Here is a 23,908-nt window from a genome sequence, read left to right on the forward strand (position 1 = left end):
GAACAGTGGTACCAAAATCCATTGGTGAAATCCTGATTTGGTCTATAATTAGAATGAGAAACTGTAGAAGTACAAGAGTTGACAGGGTTATAAAAGTTGGCATGTGTAAGCAGTATTATATAAGGAGGTTGTGTCAACTTTACTTGAAAGCTTTATGGGAATGGATATTATGTTTGGCCAGGGAACACTTCCCCTACCCAGGATTGTAAAATCAAAGCCTGTTGATACAAGCCCTACTGGAGGCCAGAGTTAGGAATATAAGAGTTGATAGAATCAAGGTGGAAGTTTGTAGGAGAATCTGAATGTTTGAACAGGCTTTATGTGAAGTAGTTGCAACTCTTTTACCTGATAGTATTATGGGGATGGACATTGGATCTTACTGGGGAATATTTTCCCTACTTAGTATTGTAAAACAGAAGGCCTGCAAATCTCTTCAAGAATTATGCATTGGACTTGCTAAATGGGAAGGCAAGGGGTGAAGCTATATGTTACTGAGACCATTTCTGCTTTTGAAACCTAACTAGATTGAATGGAAGCCTACAAACTTGAATAGCCCAGCTCTGGGAGACATTTTCATGTGATACATGCTAGACTGAATAGTTTCTAATGGCTGAATGAGATTTTAGTAGTATCCTGCTGTCTTTTGACTTTTATGATTGTTTTCCTATAAGGAATACATGCTCAAATACCAGGAAGTAGACTGCAATATTGTGATTTATAAGAAATATATGTTTGATTATTCAGATGATCAAAATGTATTTTTCATATACATTTGGTCTTTGTCCACACAGTTCCTGGCTCACAGCTCCCCAAACCCTTGGAGTTCCCTAGGTGTTGAGAGTGAAAAAGGTGTCTTTTGTTATGTTATAAGGTGATTTGTTTTGGCTCCCACTTGGGGATCAAGAGAATCAACCACGTGATTAGAGGGTTGGAACTTTCAATTCTACATCCTGACCACTGGGAAGGGGAAAGGGCTGGAGGTTGAATCAATTGTCAATGGTGAAAGGGAATAGAGGGGAAGGGAGAAGAAATGGGTAGGAAATATCAGAAAGGGAGACAGAACATGGAAGACTCCTAACTCTGGGAAACCAACTAGGGGTGGTGGAAGGGGAGGAGGGCGGGGGGTGGGGGTGACTGGGTGGCGGGCACTGAGGGGGGCACTTGACGGGATGAGCACTGGGTGTTATTCTGTATGTTGGCAAATTGAACACCAATAAAAAATAAATTATTAAAAAAAATTGTCAATGGTCAATGATTTAATCAGTCATTATTGTAAGGAAGCCTCCATAAAAACCTAAAAGAGCAGGGTTTGTAGAGCTTCTGCATTGGTGAACACTTGGAGATGCTGGAAGAATGCTGTACCTAAAAAGGGCATAGAAGCTCTGATCCCCTACCCATGCATCTCTTCCTTCTAGCTGCTCTTGACTTCTATCCTTTTATAATAAACTGGTAATCTAGTAAGTAAAATGTTTCTCTGAGTCCAGTGAGCTACTCTAGCAAATTAATTGAACCCAAGGCGGGGGTGGGGGGGTGTCTTGGGAACCTCTGACTTACAACCAGTCAGAAGTATAGGTAACAATTTGGGCTTGTGATTGGTATCTGAAGTAGGAGGGTGTAGGGAGCAGTCTTGCAGGCAGGAATCCTTAACCTGTAGAATCTGATGTTATATCCAGGTAGATAGTATCAGAAATGAGTTGAATTGAATTCTTGGGTGTTATGTGGGAACACCCCCCGCAATCATCACCACCCCCACCCCCTGCCAGCATGCCCAGGGTGATGGAGCTTAATTCCATCAATTTTTTTTTTAAGAATTCACTCTCCAATTTATCCTTCCTCCTTTAAAATTAATGTGTCGTTTGTTCCTCTGTTTGCTTTTAAGATTTTTCTTTGTCTTTGACTTTTAGTGACTGGCTGCTGATATGCCTAGATTACTGTTTTTTTTTTTTTAAACATTATTTATTTATTTATTCATGATAGATAGATAGATAGAGAGAGAGAGAGAGAGAGAGAGAGAGGCAGAGACACAGGCAGAGGGAGAAGCAGGCTCCATGCCGGGAGCCCAACGCGGGACTTGATCCCGGGACTCCAGGATCACGCCCTGGGCCAAAGGCAGGCGCTAAACCGCTGAGTCACCCAGGGATCCCCCTAGGTTACTGTTTTTGTTTTTAATGCTGCTTGGGTGTTTTTAATGCTGCTTAGGTTTGGTGGAGCTTCTTTAAATCTGTAGCTTATTTTTAAAGTCTTGGAAAATTCTTCGCCAATATCTTGCCCATTAAATCTTTAGTCCCATTCTTTCTCTTCTCCAACATTTTTATAGATACTAGATCTTTTTACTCTGTTCTATGTGTTACACACTTTTCAGTATTTTTTAAAATCATTTTATTCCTTCTTTGCTTCAGTCTGGAAGATTTGTATTATTCTATCTTCCAGTTTACTGATCCTCTCCTTTACTGTCTCGTCTACTCTTACATTCATCTACTAATTAATTTCAATTTATTATATGTTAGAATTTCTCTGGTTAAATTCTCTATCTCACCATATACTTGTTTGAATATATTAATTTTTTATAAAGAGTGTGTCCAAGAATTCTAATATCTGAATCACCTGTTAAAATTTGAGGCAATAATTTAAGGCTCTTTCTGAGGTCCCCTTGAGAAGAGTTTTTTATCTTTCTGTTGAGTGGTCATATCATAGCATAGATCACCTTATTTTACTCAGGGACTGAGAGGTTTTGAAGATGGATTTTTGTCTTTACAACAGATTGTCTATTTCTGGTCCATCCTTACGTCTTAGGTACAGCCCTTCTGGGGAACTAAATGGAATTTTAAGATATTTACTAGGATCTTTCCTTTTCAGCTGGCCCTAATTCCTAATTTTTGTTGTCCCAACTTCATGAGGCAGTTTTAGCTCTTCAAAGCTTTTCAGACTCCTAGGCTGTCACTTTATATTTACTTTTTCAGTGCTTTGGGTCTACAAATCTTATAAATTACCAAATGCCTCCAGGGGAAAAATGCCATAGAATGTCAAGCTTAAGAATATAAGACTAACTGCACTGTGCTGCTTTTTTGCTTCAGAAAATTTTGGTTCATTGTATACTCTGATACCTTTGGCATTTTTTTGTGTGTGGTGGTGGTGATGAGTATTTTATTCAGCTTTTCCAGTTGCTTTCTGTGGCCAGTTTCATCTAGGCCAATCTATACCACCATTACTAGAAATAAAATATTCTGTGCTTGCTTGCTTTTTAAAAGAGTAATTTTTTTTTCATTTTACCTTCAAAAAAAGGTCTCATTTTTGCTCTTTCATTGCTCCACAGAAGTAAGCAGACTCAGAAATACACGTAATTACTGATGGTGCAATGCTGGTTTTTCAAAACTTTTCATTATAAGGCCAGGAACAAGCTCTAAGTACTTTTACATTTTTAAATCAACAGGTGTCCTTGGTGATAAATAAAAACTGATGAGAGACGACCATGAGAATTTACAGTCATCTTTAATGGCTTAATTGTTCAGCATTTTAAATCGCCAGTAATTCTTGAATTCATATGCTACACTTGGCCAGGAAGAGAATAGATAATTGAAAACCACAGATAATTCAATATCTCTTTTTGGCCACTGGTTTTAAACTTTCTCTCCAAACTCAATTTTCTTAAACAGAGTTTATTGTACATAAATATTTTTCATGTTTCGAAGACACACAAACACAAAAGAAAACTTCCAAAGGCAAAAGACACCAAAAATAGAAAAGCAAGGGTCCTAAAAACAATCTAAAAATGAAAAAGAAAAAAATCTCCCATGTGAAGGGGAATTTTTTGAGTGGCTACCATGTACCAGGCACTTAAGATACATTTTTTAATACCAAGGACAGACCTGTGAGGAAAGATATTATATCCGTTTACATATTAGAAAATAGGCCGAATGAGTTTAAGAAACTTGTTCAGAGACATCCAACTAGCGGGTGACATAGATAAAACAACTACTTATTAATTAACAGTGAGATCACAACCTTTTCTTTATTCCACATGGAAACCAGAAAGAATATCTACCAATGTGTTAAGCAAATTAAACAAGCAGACTCTGAACTTTGTTATTTTTGCATTTTTTCATTGAAATTTTTATTGAGAAGATTTTATTTCTCTTTCAGTTGAAAGAAATAATACTAAGATGCCCAATTCTCCAGTACATGTATTTCCTCCAATGACACTGTCCTGCAAAACTATATTACAGTATCACATCCAGGCTAATGACATTAATACAATCCGCCAATCTTTCTCCTATTTCTCCAGTTTTACTTGTGCTTATTTGTGTATAGGTGTATATTTGATTCTATAGCATTTTATCACACGTATAGGTCTGTATAGACCACCACAGGTAAGATACAGAAGAATTCCATCACCGCATAGACCCCTCAAGTGATCCTGTAATAACCACACCCACCTCCCTTCCACTCTTCCTCCCAGGTCCCTTACCCTTAGCAATTAGTTTTCTGTTCTACATTCTTAAAATTGTATCATTTCAAATATGTTCCATAAGTGAAATCATATAGCATGTAATCTTTTGGTACTGACTTTTTTCACTCAGCATAATTTCCTGGAGATTCACCCTTGTTGTTGTAAATTCATTCCTTTTTTAATGCTAAGTAGTATTCCACACTTTGGATTTACCACAGTTTGTTTTGCCATTCATCCATCTGAGCTGTTTCCAGTTCTTGGCTCTCATGAAATAAACAACTATAGACATTTATGTATGGGTTTTGGTATCAACGTAAGTTTTAAATTTTCTGGGATAAATGCTCAGTGGTATTTGCTAAGACATATGGTAATTTCATGTTTAGTGTTAAAAGAAACCGCCCAACTGTTTTCCAGAGTGGCTATCTTATTTTACATCCCCAACAACGTGGGACTTACTTAGTATGTCCACATCTTTAGCGTTTGGTGCCATCATTGTTTTATATTGTAGTTATTTTGATACATGTGTAGTGGTATCTCATTGTGGTTTTAATTTGCATTTCCCTGATGTCTAATGATGCTGATTGTCTTTTTATGCTTTTTGCACTTGTTTTAATCTATTTAGCACTGAAATTTGTGTTATTGGTGTTTGGAAGAATAAAACAATTCTTAAGAATCCATCCTCATACTCTCTCCTCCATTGAGACTCCAGTTCCTTTTAATTAAATTTCTTATCCAAAATCCAAGAGACCATGATTAAATCTCCTTATTCAGAACTGTAGTTATTATAAAGATGTTGAAATGGATATTCATTTATATATTTCCTTTCAAAGCCTTTTTAATACGAAAAATTTCATAAAGTGAACAGTATAACGAACTTTCATATACCAATTACCCCCAGCTTCAATAATTACCCAAATTTTGCCATCTATAATTTCTTTCCCAATTTTTGTTGTTTTTTCCCCCGGAGTATTTTTTTAAAAGATTTTATTTATTTATTTATTTATTTATTTATTTATTTATTTGAGAGAGAGAAAGAGAGTGCACAAGTGTGGGGAGAGGGTGTCAGGGAGAGGGAGAAGTAGACTCTCCACTGAGCAGGGAGCCAGACACAGGGGTCTTTTCTAGGGCCCTGAGATCATGATCAATGCAGATGCTGAACCAACTAAGCCACCCAAGCGCCCCCATTTGCCAGAGTATTTTAAACCAAATCCCTGTCATATAACTTGATCCACAAATTAATACCTTTCCTGATGAGGTCAAGTCATAGGCTGAAGGACATAAGTTGATTACAGGGCAAAGGTTCAAATGCTTTCTTCTTGTATTCTTGAAAAAAAAAAATTCATGCTTGCAGAACAGGATTAGGCAGGTGTATCTCCTTGGAAAGTTTTATTGAATTATTTTTATTGAATTATTTTATTTTATTGAATTAATTACTCTTTCTGGAATACATACTCCTGTTATATACGTACAGATAGATCAGTCTTTTTGCTGTGGGGCTGATAAAAATGAAAAACATGTTTCCTTATTAAATGGAAAGTCATAGGAGATAAACATAGGCATCTACTCTATGTATACGACTCTGAATTTAAGCCCTCATTTTTTCCGCTTCTTCCATAAGAATATAACTTCTAAGTTTATGCCTGAGTTAACTTTTGTAAAGATGTCCAGTTCTACCACAAGCTCAGCTGTTCTTGGAACATTTCTGCTTTTCCATGACACTATATGACAATGAGGTCACTTCACAATTGCTTCTTTTCTGGAAAACACAGCTGGCTCAGTTTTGTCAGCAACATTCTCATTGCTACATTTCCTGAATCACCACAGTATTTCAACTGACCCTTTCCCAGAACAGACTATATCTATGTAATATCTTTCAAAAATAAGACATCCAAAATCAAATGACTACAATAGCCATTGAGTGGTATGCCTCTTACTCTGCACCAGGATTGTTTTAGTTCCTATCTTTTCAATAATTATTACCTCACTGAAACTTTAAAAACTCAGATCTTGTTAAACCAAGCATAAGCCATGGTTAATTTTTGTCCTCCAATTGCTACTTACCAGTACTGCACTACCTGTGGCAGCATTCCTTCTGATTATGTACAGATTATAGCAATTCATGAACTACTTTCTCTGTTGTTTTGGGGGGGGGGCACGGGGAGGAGACTGCTTGTCTTGGTTTTGATTAAGAGTCACTTCAGCTTTTTTTTCAAAACATGGTTACACATTTTATTGAACAACCTATCACATATTTAAGGATGGGCTGAACAGAGGTAAGTATGAAATCTAATTTCAAGACCCCTCTAAACAGTCTCTCATGGTGCACATACTTTTTCTTCATAGAAAAGGGAAACTAAGCACAATTATAAATTTACTCTTAAGTGTAATTATCTCATTAAGAGCTATTTACATTCATATTGCTAGATCCCTAGAACCCAGCACACTGCTTGCTTACAGCAGGTACTTATGTCAGTTATCAATTGGAGCCTCTCAGCTCCAAATGTACTCTTCATTGTCTTCTCCAAGACGATGGGAGTGGGCCCTGCAAATAGTACTCCTCTGCCAACTAGCATGACATTAAGCTTTGTCAATAGAACTTTTTTTTAATTGAAGTTCGATTTGCCAACATATAGTATAGCACCCAGTGCTCATCCCATCAAGTGCCCTCCTCAGTGCCTGTCACCCAATCACCCCATTCCCCCACCCGCCTCCTCTTCCACTACCCTTTGTTTCCCAGAGTTAGGAGTCTCTCATGTTTTATCACCCTCAAACCCAGAGTTATGGCTGATCCTTAAACCTACTACTCATGTGTTGTTGAGACTTATTTCCTTCTTACTAGCTAATTCTTCAATACTCAAATTCTGTTACAATTAACAATTCTTTACATTAAAAGTTCTCCGTTCAATTTACCATGTAATGTCTACTGATTGGACCTGATAAAGTGCTCAAAAAAGATGTTAAAATAAAAACCTAAGAGAAAAAAAATGAAAGGGAGGGAGATAAGAAGAAATAGAAAGAGAGACCCCCAAATTATTACTGTCATAACTCAAACCAGTTGAGTATTTATTTGCTGTTATTTGGAGTCAGAAATATATGATCCTGTGCAACTGGATTTTTCAATAATTCATTCATTCTATTCACCCCATCACCAAAAATTAACAAGTTTGCTGAGCATATGTCAATAGGTTTCTTGAGATTATGAGATTAGATTATTAGATCTAAAAGAGAATCTAGACTATAAAGCCCATAGAAATTTCCTTGAATATCAAAATTTTAGGAAACTAGATTTAAGACTGCCTTTAAATCAGACTACACAATATTTCTCCTGTTTCTCTCCCTTCAACTCCTACCAATTAAATTAATAAATGAATGAGCAAATAGGCAAGTAATTTAATTCCTATTCTTTAAAATCTCACTCTCAGGAAATGTTGCTTAATGTCTATATTAAATTCCTTGTCCCTCCTTTTCTTCTCTTTTCTTGGACTGAGGGCATTCTTCAATAGTTTTAAACACTACTTCTTTAAGTTCTTATTAAATCACTCTTTTAGCTTCTCTTGTTCAGCTAAATATTCCAAGTACTTTATTCTTTCCCCATACTTTGATTCTTTTAAATTCTTTATCTTCCTGAGCATTCACCAAGTTCATCATATGTGTCTTAGTTCAGGCTGCTATAATAAATACCATAGACTGGATGGTTTAAACATTTATTTGTCATAGTTATGGAGGCTGGGAAGTCCAAGATCAAGATGCTGCGTCTGATGAGGGCCCTTCTCCTCATTTGCAGATGGCTGTTTTCTTCCTGTGTCATCAGATGGCAGAGAGGAAAAGGGCCCCTTCTTATGAGGGTACTCATCCCTCCATGAAGGATCCACCTGCTTAACTTGCTCTAAACCTCATTACTTCCAAAAGGCTCTACCTCCCTCCATATATCATCATACTGGGGACTGGGATTTCAACATATGAATTTGAGTGGAAGCTGGGGGGAAGAGACAAACATTTATTTAACAGAAATTTCATCTTAAATACCATTGATCTCTCTGTTAAAGCTTTGTTAGAGTTTGATACTACTGACTTAATGTAAGTGCATCCTCAAATGTTTTGGCCTTCTATATGTGTGTTCATGTATTTGGATATCTGTGATACATTAAAAGCTTTTAATTACAATAATGAAAACATTTCACATTTAGGGTAAATGTGTAACATAGGACAAAAATATTGTTTATGGAAAGGATAAGAGTCTAGAAGAACATAGAGAATTACCTGGAAGGCAAATCATGATAGAAAGATTATGTAATAAGCACTCTGACTACTTAGGAAGAACTTTTTAAAGCACCATTTACATATATGCCAATACAATCATTGATTCTTTCCTATTCAGAAAGGAGGTCCCTAAGAGTCTTTGTAATCAGTTCTGTATATACTTAAAAGTCATAATAAAATGTTTCTTTAACATATTCTTAAATAAAACATTATGCTAATTGAGAAAGCCCTTACATGACCCCCTCAAATTTAGTGATTCTAAGATGAATAATTTCCCACATTTTAACATCTCTGAAATTGGAATGCATTTCACAAATGACAGTATCCTACAATTGACTTGGCTCCTTCATCTTTTGGCAGCCCTACTGCTCTGGACGAAGCTGAGGCAGGCACCTCAGCTCCCTCCCACCCTTCTGACCTGATTCACACCCCTATCCTGTCCCCTGGACAATTTGAACCCTTCCCAGTGAGAAGCACCTGGACTATAAATGCACACACTTTAAGACAGGTGGATTGCCTTGGGCCATTAATGGCTCATGATATCTATTAGCTGAATAAAGCATCCATTAACAACTCTTCTTTGTTTTAAATACAAAGAAGAAATACTAAGCAAACTCATCTGAGACTGAAAGGCTAAAAAAATCTTAATATGTCTACAATAAAATGTATAAATGATAAAAAGCAAATGCAATCATAATGCATTTTAAATTTGATGCTGGTACACAGGTACACAGACCAACAGAACAGAATAGCCCAAGAATAAATCCATGCATATATAGTTAACTAATCTTCAACAAGGGTGCCAAGAATAACAATGGAGAAAGGAGAGTCTCAACAAATAGTGTTGGGAAAACTTGATATCCATACACAAACTTGATATCCATATACAAAAGAATAAAATTGGCCCCTTATCTCACATCATACATAAAGATCAACTCAAAATGGATTAAAGATTTAAACTTAAGACTTGAATCTCTAAAACTCCTAGAAGAAAACATAGAAAGTCCAAACATTGGTCTTAGCAATGACTTTAGATATGATACCAAGAGCACAGGCAACAAAAACAAAAATTGAATAGTGGGGCTATATATGCATATATATATATATATATATATATATATATATATGCATACATATACATGGAACTCCACAAGTCAACAGCAAAAATTTAAGTAGCCCAATTAAAAAAATGGGCAAAGGACTTGAATAGGCATCTTTCCAAAGAAAACATACAAATTGCCAACAGGTATATGAAAAGATACGTATTATCACTAATCAAGGAAATGCAAATTGAAACCACAATAAAGCATAGCCTCACACCTATTAGGATAGCCATAAAATAAAAAAAAAAAACAAAAAAAAAAAACAAGGGACACCTGGGTGGCTCAGTTGGTTGAATGTCCAACTCTTAATTTTGGCTTAGGTCAGGATCTCAGGGTTGTGTGATCAAGCCCTGCACTGGACTCCCATGCTCTGCAGAGAGTCTGCTTTGGGATTCTCTCCTTCTCCCTTTGCCCCTCCCCCCATTCACATGCATGTGCGCTCTCTTTCTAATATAAATAAACCTAAAAAAAAACGAGTATTGATGCGGATGTGAATAAATTAGAACACTTGTAAACTGTTGGTGGGAATGCAAAATGGTGGCAGTTGCTATGGAAAGCAGTATGGACATTCCTCAAAAAATTAAAAGTAATATATGATCCAGCAATCCCACCTAAATGTGCATTGACTGATAAACGGATAAAGGAAATATGGTATATACATACAATGAAATACTATTCAGCCATAAAAAAGGACATGACATATGCAACATGTATAAACTGAGAGAACATTATGCAAAGTGAAATAAGCCAGTCACAGAAGAACAAATATTGCACAATTACATTTACAGAAAGTATCTAAAACAGTCAAACTCATAGAAACAGAGAGTAGAATGGTGGCTCCCAGGTAATGGGGCAAGGGGGAAATGAAGAGTTACTGTTCAATGGGTATAAGTTTCATTTATAGAAGACAAATAAGTCTAGATATCTGTTGTACTACACTGCACCTACAGTTAACAATAATTTTAAGACAGTAGATCTCATGTTAAATATTCTTACTACAATAAAAAAATTGGTGGTATCTCATATTCAAAGAAAGGGTAGTAACAGATGTTCTCATATGATATGTCTTGATGGCTCTCAGGTGTTCCCAGCTCTATACCTACCTCTAATAGCTCCACAGGCTCCAGTGATGTGACCCATTTTCTTCTTTCCAAGGACCCTTTCTTCCTCAGTGAAGGGAATGGCACTAAATCTCACTGAGAGATACTCTCCTCCATGTCACCAAAAACATTTATTTTCAGGCTGCCAATTTCAACCTCCTCTCTGGAGTTCAACTGAATGGATCTGTACCACAACTCTGACTATGAACATGGATAAAGGTTAATGCCCAGGAAACTAAATTTCAGAAAGGTGTTTAGTTTCAGAAATGAAGCAATGCTCATCAGCCCCTCCTATTGATGCCAGGTGAGCATTCTTACCTGTGGTTGCCTACACAGGACAAGGCCTTTCATATAAGCAATCTCAGTAATTTCAAGTCTTCCACAGTGACATTTCATTTAGTGGGTGCCCTTATCCTTTATATTTTGACAACTACCCATTTTCTTATAAACTGAGTTGTACACAAGAGCTGTATGAACAAGGAGAACAAAGCTTCAAGATCTATTCCATCAGGTTTAAAGGTTTTGGACTCTCTGTTTTATAGCTTACCAGAGAGCAACAAATCTAGTTCTATTCAGGGGATTTAATTCACATCTCATTAACTACCTTGGCAAAACCCAACATTAGCTTTGAAAGGCTAATTTGATTAAAGAATTGATGGACATTACTTCTCTCAGACTAATGAAGTTAATTTTAATGGAGGTAATAATGTCTCCCTAGAAGATTACTGTGAGAATGAAATAAGCTAGCCAGCATATTCTAAGTGTTTTGTAAAGTATGAAATGCTAAACAAATATACGTGATTATCACTTCCTTTGTTGTAGTCTCTAGACTCCATCTCTTGTGTCTTTCTCTATCTCTTCCGTAGAGGTCTTACCTAATTATTTAGCTGAGGGAAATCCTTACGCCTGGCCTACTATCACCTCATGTTCTCAACAGGAACTTGATTCAATATACATATTTGGAAACCTACCATGGACAAGTCATAGATCTGTTACAAAAATATACAAGATGTTAAATACACACACACACACACACACACACACACAATGTATGTCACATTCCAGTGAGGCCACTATGCATACATTTTGAACCATTATTTGGCTGAGAACCAGTTAGACAACTCTTAAACTCTTACACTGACTGCATACGGGGCTTAGAAACTGGAGATTAGAGGAGTATTTATGGAGAAAATTTGGAAGTAGCTGTTTGGTACTCTAATGCCAAGAAGGTAGGTGGGAGATGCTGCCTCCTTTGCCCGGATTAAGAAAGAAGGGTTTCAAAGGGAACATCAGAGTTTGCATGTGAGCTTCTGCACTGGTGTCCGACTTCCTCCTAAAAAATTTAAAGAGTAAGAGATAGAATGCCTAGGAATGAGCCAAAGAAATAAAATGACTATGTCAGGTACCCGGGCTCCAATAGGTTGTCAGTGGAAACAGTAGTGTTTCCCATGGACTCAGTGTGGGTCATGGTGCAGAAGGCCAAGGATAGTTGCCTGAGGTCATTTACAAGGGCCAGACAGAGTAGCACCCCAGTAGAGGCAATAGTGACCATGATAATCAAGCATATTTAACCTCTAAAACCCAATATCATTTTTGTTTGATTATGGTTTTGAGAGAAGAAATTGTCTTATTAACTAGTTATCTGGATTGGTGTAGGCATCCCTCTCATAGAATGTGCTGCATGGTCCATAAAGGGTGTCAAGGGTGTCTTTAGGTGATTTCACAGACATATCTAACATAATGGAAACAAGAGAATTCAAGTGTATGCCACACAGACATGCCTTTAGATCATATGACATTTAGCGATATTTATGCTTAAACCCACTTTAATATTTAGTATTAAATTAGTGAGAAGGCAGTGTAGTTATTAAAAAATAAAAGGATGGAAAAAAAATAAAAAATAAATAAAAGGATGGGAACAATTCTGTCCCAAGATAATATTATGACACAGCATTTAAAAAATCTATCAGAATTTTTGCAACATTTTCTAATGTATTAATCAATATATTATGTGTTAATTTTATAGAATATTAACTATACCATGCAGAGCCATAGTGAAAAGCAGTAGATACTGTCTATTTTAAAGACGGAGGATCTGCAAGTAAGTTTAAGAAACTGAAGATTGCACCCTGGGAGAAAAAGATTAGTGCTGAGAAAACCATCCACTGAATAAATCTCTGCCTATACTTCCATTGGAATAACTTTCAAAGTTGTGTTGAATATACTGACAATGTATAAAAAAGAAAACCTCTAACCACAGCCTTCCTACCCACTGGTAACACAGGTACTTGCTCTTTTTTTTTTTTTTTTTTTTGCAGTTTTACACATATTCTGTCTGTATCACCTCTGCAGGAGACCAGATCCCTCCCAAGACTCAAGAAGTACAAAAGTTGTTTGAGTTCATACTTTGGTTGCAGATGACAAAAACCGACAAAGACCCACCCCAAGTGAAATGGGAGACTTGTGGACTCATACAAAAGCATGGCTGGAGGGAAGCTGGCCTGAGGCATATTGAGAACCAAGAACCCAAATCCCACTAGGATGCTCCTTACTTAGAACTCAATGCACCTGTATTTCAGCTTCTTCATGTCCAAATGGACCTTAGCTGGCAGGATGTGTGTATGTATGCATTTGTGAGAGAGACAGAGAGAGAAGGGGAAAGGGGAGTGTTGGTGACAGATGCACATTTCATTTATTCTTTCAGGAGAAATTATGTTCTTTGGTGAGATAAACAAACAAAAAAAAAGCAACAACTTGATAAGAAGCAGTAAAGTACGTGAACGATTTATTGTTGGTCTTTCCATTAAGCTCTAGTATATTTTCCCAAACAAGAAAAAGGACAATCACAGTGATCTACATCAGTTTGGATTATTTACACTATATCTTAATGTGTCCAATATCTATGGAACTCTTATAAAGTCATCTACTTAGGTTTTACCACTCAAAGTTGGGAACATTCTTAAAATCACATTATCCTCAAGTAATGGATTGGAATTATAATCAACCAAGTCTGCAAATACAGCAACCATCAATAACACACATTTTTCCAAATTATAATTCTAACAGATATGTATTCTTTGGGCCTCACAAATTCCAAGAGAGTCCTTTTTATCAGTACTGGGAGGATATGCCTTCAATCCTATAGCCAGTCAGTTAAGACTATATTAGAGAGTGTGATACTAAAAAATCCTCTCTCCCCTCTAATATGATACATGACACAATTGTAGTTCTACCTGAAGATTGGGTGAGTTTTAATGATAACCATCACCCAAAAATATGCATAAAATTCCTCTATCTGGTGCCAGAGCAATGATATATTGCACTATGTGCCTACCTCTGTCCAGAGGACAAGATGTCTGACCCATTTTTAGGCTATCTAGACCTTTCCCCCATTTGATACTCAGGAGCTTAGAGTATCCCTTGGGGCAAACGGGTGGTAAGGATGACACTTCTGAGGACAACTTCCTTACACAACCCACTTCACCATGTTTATTCTTTTAACAATAAAAATTCACTGTTCTTCAAATCCTTGACTTGCTCATCAGCATGTCCTCTATTTGTATAAAGCTAAATTAAAAGTTGTTTATTCAAGGAAATAGCCTAAGCAGAAAAAAGAACTGTGTTCTGTAGAAAAAGGCATTCAATATTTAGAAACTTTTCTTTTTTTTTTATTTATTTATTTATTTATGACAGTCACAGAGAGAGAGAGAGAGAGGCAGAGACACAGGCAGAGGGAGAAGCAGGCTCCATGCACCGGGAGCCTGACGTGGGATTCGATCCCGGGTCTCCAGGATCGCGCCCTGGGCCAAAGACCGGCGCTAAACCACTGCGCCACCCAGGGATCCCTTTAGAAACTTTTCGAAACAGAAATAAGAGAGCTTGAAAAGAAAGAAAAAATAATTTTTAATTCTGTTGTTATTGTGACTGGATTCATGATAAATTACCCCACAGCCCCTTGTGGCCTCAGAGGTGGTCTGTACAAGTAGCCCACTAGGCCTCAATAACATGGAGAAAGCCTCTTAGGGACCCCTCTGAATACACACAAATACTGTACTATTTTAAAATGATAAAACCGACTAAATCAATTTAGGTTTACAACCCTCTTCTCATGATAAACCTTAGTTTTTGGCAAAGCACAGATGGTTGGTTTATAAAAGCAACTTCTTGGTTGGACAGCAGCACCAAAAGACCTTGTACCCCTTGGTCTCTCCTATAAACCAGTTACTTCTTCTATACAGAGATGTTCCTGTTTGCCTTACTGCACATCCATTTAGTTATACAAATAAGGGAGGAGAAGGGATGCTTTAGGGAAATAAGATGCAATCACAAAATCAGAGGCTCTAAAAGAAAAGTCACAAGAGGCCAAAAGAAAAACATTATCATTATGACAGCATGTCTCCTACTCAAAATTCACACATATGTTATCAATCAAAACTAGTACACTGCTGCCTTGGGTATACTCTGGGTGGAGTTATTTTTCTCCCTCATTCTTTTTTTTACATGTTATGATTTAGTTAGGAGGAAAAGAACATCAAAGAAAGTCTTCCTAAGGGCCCATCTGAGTATAATTAAGTGTACCTATCACAAAAGACAAAGATAAATCCAATGTGAGCACCAACTGTAAAGATAAGCCTTCTCAGCACTTACAAAACAAGTAAGATAATCATTTATATATTTTTTTTGTCTTTCACTAAATGTCATAGCACACTTGAGAGAACAAAGTCTATATGGCCATATGTAGTATAAAATGCTTGAAGAAAACTAGTCAAAAACTGCTCATGAGACATACAATTATGATTACTGATATCTTTTCAATGAAATCCTATGTGATTAAAATGAAAAACACGCAGTGTGGGACAAATGTCTATCCCGCATCTCAAGTTGTGATCTGCTGCATTGGCATGAGTTTTGGTGAAACCTAGTAAAAGAAAGAGAAAAAAAAAATGACCAAATTGTAAAAATAACCACATGGCATAAACATCTCCAAACTTGAATGATGTTGGCAACAAACAGCCTTGCCATGGACATCACCTAGAGTTTCCTCATTATTTTCTACTCTAAATCAACTAGACAGACTTTTCGGTTTACATTTTGAGCGTTTCCTCATTAGTTTCCATTCTAAATCAATTTGACAACTTTTCTGTTTACATATTGTGTAGTCAGTAGTTTGCAACCTTTTTGCACATTATAGTTCCTAAATTAAGGATTGTTAAGACTGGCAACAAATAGGGGGTGGAGAAGGAGCAGACAGAGACAATAAAGGGTTCAGATAACCAAGCTCTCCACTGAATGGATCACTGAGCTCTGAGACTGATGCCTCTGAGACTACTTAAAACAAGACACTGAGGAAAGCACAAGTCTTAAAATGATCAAAATAAGTCATCAATTCACAATTTTGCTAAGAAACAATATAGTCATTGGATAAACTGGATATATATAAATGAAGAGAAGTATGATGCGGCAAATTTTATCAGAAATTTCATATTCAGAATGGAAATGATATAAAGGCAGTAAAAAGATTCCAAGTTGTTTTTAAAAAGGAGGCAATAGCATTACAAATATTAAAGATTGACCATAATTATCAATATACAGAATAGTACATGCATTCCTACAAGCCTTGAAGCAGAGAAAAATGAGGGCAGGTCTAGATCAATGGTAGAGGTGGTGGAAGAAGAAACTTAGCCAAACTGTAAGTGGTTTAGCTTAATTTTGACTGTATCTTTTGACTTAGTATCTTTCAAGGTGTAATGCCAGGTACAGATGTCTCTGTTCAATCTGGCAAATATCCACTGAATCCTAGTAAGGAACAGTGCCCATGTAAAGCACAATAAGAGATATTAGAATTCAAATGATTTTTTGAGCACCTCAAGAATGAAGTGATGGAAGTGAGCATACCTGGCACTCTGCCTTCCAGAATAAACAGTTAACATTTTGTTTAATTAATGAACAAAGGAATGAATCAAGGATTAAATAAGCTTCAGAAAACCAGAAGAACGGTTTTAATAGAGGTTAAGATAGTATTAAAAATAGAAGGAGTAGGCAATTATTTGGCTGTGATGAGGTTAAATATTTTTAGTTCACTTATAAATTGTTTCTGTATTAACTCTTCACAATGTCAAGAGTTAATGCCCCCTTTTCCATTTTTCTACTCAAAGAATGACATGATCAGAATAATGGCTTCATATATAGCTTAAAATAAATGACAGCTCATTCAGACTTGCCAGTTCCAAGAGCAGATATATAATAATAGACAAAATAATAGACATACAATAAATAGACAAAAATCACAGCCCACATGTGCACAGATCTTCAACTCTACTGAAAAGAATAAAAGGCATATGGCTTTGAGTATTTAGAAAGTGTGTCTCACAAACAACCCATTTTCTTTTTTTAAACAACAGAGCATCTGTAGAAATAATTTAATGAAATAAAACTATATTTCTGGGAAAAAGATAATTTCCAATAGATGCTTTGTGCCATTTCCTTTAAAAGGAAACTGGACATCTTAATTTTATAAACTAAACATCTGATAATTTTCCTTGGCATATTGACCTTGTTTTGGGTTCTTACTATCATTTGTATCCTCAATGTGGACTCTGACTTCTATGAAAAAAGAAAAAGATGAAGCTTTATGTAGATTGATTTGGCCTATTTTTGTAATGAAAAACATCTACCTAACAACCATTTTTCATCTTGTTCTCTCACAGTCTCATCAACATCTTAAGCTCATCTTAAGCTCAAGCAAGATTATCCCACTAAGGTGATCTACAGGGTGGCATAAGACTATATGATTTAAGCATAGAAAGTAAGCCAACAATTTGTCTTCCCAGTCCACTGAAATCCCAATGGTATACTGTTTAATTCTGGTATAATGTCAGTTCATAACAGGTACTGAGTATAAATTTATTCAACTTAGCAAAGAATATCTACAGCTGACTTCTTTCATATTTCACTGCAAACATATAAACAAACAGTATTCTTATTTAATTTTTTGCCACTGGTGGTTTAGGTGTATTCCTAATTAGACCGAGGCCCTTGGGAATAGGAACTATACCAATTTGTTCTATTTTATTCGTATTTCATAACTCAATATGGGACACAACTGGATGTTTAATAAATAATCAGGGATTACTAATGACCTCTGGAAGTTTATTTTACCATATGATGTTCAAATATGGACTCAAATTTAAAAACATTTTTTAATTAAAAAAAAAAACAGAAGGAAATATTCTTTCAAAAAAAGTCCACAGACATATATGGTAAAGAAAAACTATTTAAACTATACATAAAGTAAACATAAAACTATTTTATGTAACATAAGCATGTATTAAAGAAGAAAGAAATGAATAACCATTTGAATTAACTACACAGTGGAAAGAGAGACTTTGGAGACAATTCAATTTAAGTGGTGGGATATCACTTTCCCCTTTTCTTTCTACTTTGGCACATCAAGTAACTGGCAGTAACACACTGAATGATATACAGAAATTTGACATTTTCATTAGCTGGTCACAGCTTTAGTATGAGAAGACGTTAGCTAAACATTTTCAAAATTACTTTGACCTAGGTTTTTACCTGCCCCCCCCCTTTTTATCATGCAAAAACCTGGTTGTCTAACTATTCCCTTCTAGAATGTTTATTACCAGATACACAGCAAAGACTGAGTCTTTTCTCAAGAAGAAATTCTGACTAACTTATATAAAGTCACATAGAGACTAAAATACTGCCCATACTGTAATAATCATATGGAATAGCCTCTAAAGTATGACATGAAGTATCTTCTGAATTATCAAGTAAGGAAATGTTATCTTCAAGGTAATTTTATGATTAAATGTATTTTATCGATAACCCAGCTATTCCACAGAACATATTATTAATTAGAACATTCCAGTCTCTAGCATTACAGAAAAACAATCTGCTCTATGTGATTTCATCTGTCAGGGTCTAAAGAGATGCCATTGATCATCAGATCCTCAAAAGCGAGTTCTTTTGTTGAGATGGTTCAGCTGCTACCACACCTTTTCATTTTCAGGACAATGCTAACATACAAATTAACATTTTTATTTCAACAGCCTAATTTGGAGGAAACACGATTACATGTCAATGTCCAAAGAAAAGGAGGGGTGATATGGTACTAAAACAGAAACCAGAGGTATTTTTCGATGCACCCGGACATGAAAACTACCACTTAAAAGAAAATAAAAAAAGCAAATACTGTAAAACTCTACCTTTTTCATCTTGACTTACTTATATATGAATGGGAAAAAAAAAAAAAAGATAGTAAGGGTCCTTTCTTTGCATACTCTCCTTTGTAGCAAAGAATTGAAGATGAGGTGGATTTCAAAATGGTTACCTTATGAAGAAGAGGTTAACTTATCCGCAGAGGGAAAACATACAAAGAAGAGCTGATATGCAAGAATTGTTTGCTTTTATCACTGGAGTAAGGAATTCTAAATAGTTCAAGTATAAACAAATCTCTTTTTTCCCCCCAGGGGTTACTGAAAAGCTAATTAAAGATGTGCTTTTTGTGCTAGGTATTGCTGTCAGACTTCTTTTTTCCAAAGGGAAATTCAAAAAAGGTTAATAGACAAAGACCCTCATACAGGACCAGAAACAGTTATATGTGGATAATGAATTATGCAGCAAAATTGTTTTTACAGACATTTGTTATGCACTAATAGGTACCAGCCAAGCATGTAGTACCTAAGGAAGAGGTCTATGAAATATATGCATGATTTATCGAGTAAGTTTTGTTAAATTGCTTTCTCTAGTTTGGGTAGCGGCAAATTTCTTCCCATTACAAATATATTTCACTTTAAGTAGTAGATCCCTTCTTAAAAAGGTATGTGAGAAGCAAATTCTTTTCCTGCAGGTTTTCAGAGACTTTTCACCTTTACTTTTGATTAACTTCAAATGGACTGAGCCATCCTCTCAATTCCCATTAGGTAGGAGACCAGTGATTCATTAACAAGCACTTAAAGAGTGATTATGTTATAATAGTATTCTCTTCATTTTAAAAAGAGATTTGGGATTTCTTAAATGTATACTCCCCTAACGTATTATGTGCTTTATAAATCTTAGTTTTTATGCACTAGGTTTTTCTTTAAATGCAGGATATACTATTTTGTGACTATAAGTCAATGTCAGAGCTCAACACTCTAATATGTTCAATGGATGGAATAATCAGGCATCAAAGTTAATCAAAGAGAAAGCCATAAGTCATAGATAAGTTTAAAATAAGGCAGTACCATTTCTCCACGTGTGTGGCTCAAATTTTCGAGTTAATTTAGCCTAGCCTAGCCTAGTTCCTGTTTCCAGCAGCCCCTGGTGGTTCTGACTCCTGAGCCAAACACTGGCCGTGAGTCAGAGCCCGCTCCTGCTCCCACCTGCTCTCATCTGAAGGCACCCTCCCTTTCACTCCTGTTCTCTGTAAAGGTCAACTCCAAAAATGATCACAAATTAATGGTTCATGTCCTGTAAACACCCATTAATCAAGCCCATGATATAGGACAAGTGGCTGGATTTGTTCACAGAAACACTTACTGCAAAATCACACCCGGTGCTCTTTTTTATGTCATCCACAGTCAGGCCTTCCCAGAGTTCAATCAGAGTCAGGCCTTTCTTGTTGTCCACATCAAACACAGCCTGTTGGAATCAAGAAAACGATGACAATTTCTATTACAGTAATTATTTTATAATACAAAACAGAAATAACCTCTCAAGTTCTTAAAAAAGAGACAAGATCCAGGACAAAAGACTCTGAAAATCAGCAATGAAAAAATGTCAACTCTAACAATTATATTTTGGTGCGAATAAATGCCAACTCCCTAATCGGCAATTAGCTGCAGAGCATTGTTGATGCCAGAAAATAAATGAGTGTTGACTATTGATGGCACTTGCCACTTCTGTTAACCAATTTTTGTTGTTGTTAACTACTTTCCTTTAGTCAGGTCTAACACTTCTGGTCAAAATTTCAATTACATGAATAACGATGATGTGAAGAAAGAAAGGAATGAAGAAAAGTAGGGAGGGAGGAGAAATTTGGAAGGCAAATGCACAAGGATGGTGGGGAGAGCTGGGTAAAGAGTTACAGGAAATAAAAGGCAGGCAGGCACTCGGAAGTGCCTGTGAGCAATTATGAATGGAGAGTTATCCTGATCCTGAAAGATCAGCTAAATATTACAACTTTCCCTTTAAGTCCTGTGAAGACATACAGGTCCAAGAGGATATCATGAGAATCTCTCTCTGGTATGCACACCAAATGAAGATGCTTATGTTTAAGACAAGCATGAGAAGGCGAACCTCCCACTGCAAACTTTCCTTTACAACATTCTGGTTGGTACCACCACGTGATGGTAGTGCCAACTAGTATACTGTGACCTCAGGAGGCTGACTCAATTTATCGTAACTGATTCAGGACATCTGCTGTTATAGTATGCAATATGACAACCTGAGTGGAAGGGACTGACAAAGTCATTTAAGATAGCCTCCCACTCAGGAATCCTTTAAAACATTCTTCTGAGATGGTCACTGGGGGCTTTCTGTTAGGAAGCTTTCTGTGTCAGCAGGCCCATTTGCCTCAGGACAGATTAGATGATCAATGTATGGGAAGCTCTGACCATGAGAGCCCCAAACTGCTTCCCCCTGAATTCCACTTGCTGGATCTATAAGTTGTTTTCCAGAGCAACAGACACTATTCCCTCTCTTGGCTTTCACAGTCGGTTTCCTCTTACCCAGATTTAATTATGTTTCCCATATCCCTCTTCCCCTCCAATTTACCTTATATTCACAACTATTATTCACAGGCTGATCTTTATTTTCAGCTAGCTTGGAAGTCAAACCCTAAATTGCCATTTTAAACAGACTCCTGGTTAGGAGGCTTAATTTGAAGATTCAGCCCCATGTAGAGTAAAAGGATCTGGCTTTCAAGCTAGACTGGAATTCCAGCTCTGCCACACACTAGCTAATTGGTCTTTGGTGAACCGGTCTTTGCATGTGTACATGGATATCAAAAAACCCTACTTCCCAAGATCCTTATGCAGGACAAATATAATAAACATCCTCTGAGTACCTAGCAACATGCCTGAGACATAGCAGGGGCACCATAACTGCACGCTCTTTCTCCTTAATAGCTTAACTTATTGTCACTTGTGTGTGAACTCAAATCAAAGACCTGAAATGTTTATTATTCTCCAGTCAACTAATTTTTTTCCCCCAAAAGCAAAATATTTTTTAAAAATAATAAATTTATGTTTTATTGGTGTTCAATTTGCCAACATACAGAATAACGCCCAGTGCTCATCCCGTCAAGTGCCCCCCTCAGTGCCCGTCACCCATTCACCCCCACCCCCACCCTCCTCCCCTTCCACACCACCCCTAGTTCATTTCCCAGAGTTAGGAGTCTTCATGTTCTGTCTCCCTTTCTGATATTTCCTACCATTTCTTCTCCCTTCCCTTCTATTCCCTTTCACTATTAATTATATTCCCCAAATGAATGAGACCATATAATGTTTGTCCTTCTCCGATTGACTTACTTCACTCAGCATAATACCCTCCAGTTCCATCCACGTTGAAGCAAATGGTGGGTATTTGTCGTTTCTAATGGCTGAGTAATATTCCATTGTATACATAACCACATCTTCTTTATCCACTCATCTTTCGATGGACACCGAGGCTACTTCCACAGTTTGGCTATTGCCCACAAGCAAAATATTAAGAGGACCAGTGAGACCTGCATTCTCTGTTTGATGCATCCATACCTGATTGATTTTACTGGAAAAGAGGATTTAAATTTTGGAGGAAATATTCTGGCAAATTATCTTCCTGTTTGCACATTTTTATATTCCTAAAAAAAAACCCTCTTTTTTCAGCAGAAATATGTGTTCTGAGAGGGGAAAAAATGGTCATTTTGGAATGTCTGAATGCTGCATTAGGTTATTTAATTTTAAAATGACAACTTTAAAAAAATTTTAAATGGACACTTTTGCTTTGCAGAAAATGTGTCTGGAGCATTATTCATACTGATTTTCCTTTTCCTGCATTATGAACTATAAATTTATCTAAATGGAGGAAATAAAAAAAAAAAGAGCCTCCAGACTGTGTTATTAAGAATAGGCAGGGAATGATTTGAGAAGATAACTGTGATATCATGAATATAAGGCTTCAGTGATCAGGGAGAGAAAAATCTATGGCTTTTAAAAAACTTTTAACACCTTTACCAAACCCTAATTAGCTCTCAAGGTCATATACTGAAAAGCCAAGCATCTATTATTAAAATGAAGGAAATTTACTTTTGAAATATTTAGGAAGATTTCCATTTAGCGGTGTAAAGTATAAACAAAACCTTGATAAAAATGGAGACTACATTACAGATAAAGCAGTTAATCATAGCCCAGCTTCTGGTAAAGAAAGCATCTTTCACAACCTCATTCTAGCAGCCCCAAACTAGGAAATCAGGGTCAAAACATCTCCAAGGCCTCTTTCAAGTGGCAAACCAATGGTATCTTCCTCAAAGTTGAAAATGGAATTCTAGTACCACACCTGCCACGGCAGGGCTTAAAGCATTCACTGCCCTTAATGGTACTGCATCTTCATTCACTCATTCAACAAAGATTTCTTGAGTACCTACTGTGTCTAGAGCACAGGGGTAAATATGCACCATTCCCTTACCTGAAGTTCCACGGCTGCCTTTCACTTTGTCCATTTTTTGCTATCCAATGTCATCTATAGTAAAGGTTCCAATTATCCCCATATGCTAATACTTCCACAAGTTTAGTTCAATACTGACTTCTCCCTTCTGAGCTCCAGACCCACAGCTCTAATTGTTTATCAGAAATCTCTGACTGGAGGGACACCTGGATGGTCCACTGGGTTAAGCATCTGCCTTCTGCTAGGTCATGATCAGGGTCCTGGGATCTAGGCCTGTGTCAGGCTCCCTGCTCAGTGGGGAGTCTGCTTCTCCTTCTTCCCCCCTGCCCCCACCCATGCTCACTCTCTAA

The 23,908-nt window shown here is 36.6% G+C and overlaps 1 protein-coding gene across 1 annotated transcript in view; it reads right to left on the bottom strand.

Moving 5' to 3' along the window:
* Nucleotides 1-13,668: 13,668 nt before the first annotated feature.
* OXCT1 (3-oxoacid CoA-transferase 1) overlaps nt 13,669-23,908 on the bottom strand; it is a 124,959-nt gene continuing 114,719 nt past the window's right edge. Inside the window, exons 16-17 of the mRNA XM_055325101.1 lie at nt 20,454-20,555; nt 13,669-15,828 (exon numbers count right to left, since the gene is read on the bottom strand). Coding sequence (XP_055181076.1) covers nt 15,787-15,828; nt 20,454-20,555 — 144 coding nt within the window. The 3' untranslated portion in view covers nt 13,669-15,786. The remainder of the gene's footprint in view (nt 15,829-20,453; nt 20,556-23,908) is intronic.

This window comes from Nyctereutes procyonoides, unplaced genomic scaffold (genome assembly GCF_905146905.1).
Source record: "Nyctereutes procyonoides isolate TBG_1078 unplaced genomic scaffold, NYPRO_anot_genome, whole genome shotgun sequence".
Classification (NCBI taxonomy): Eukaryota; Metazoa; Chordata; class Mammalia; order Carnivora; family Canidae; genus Nyctereutes; species Nyctereutes procyonoides.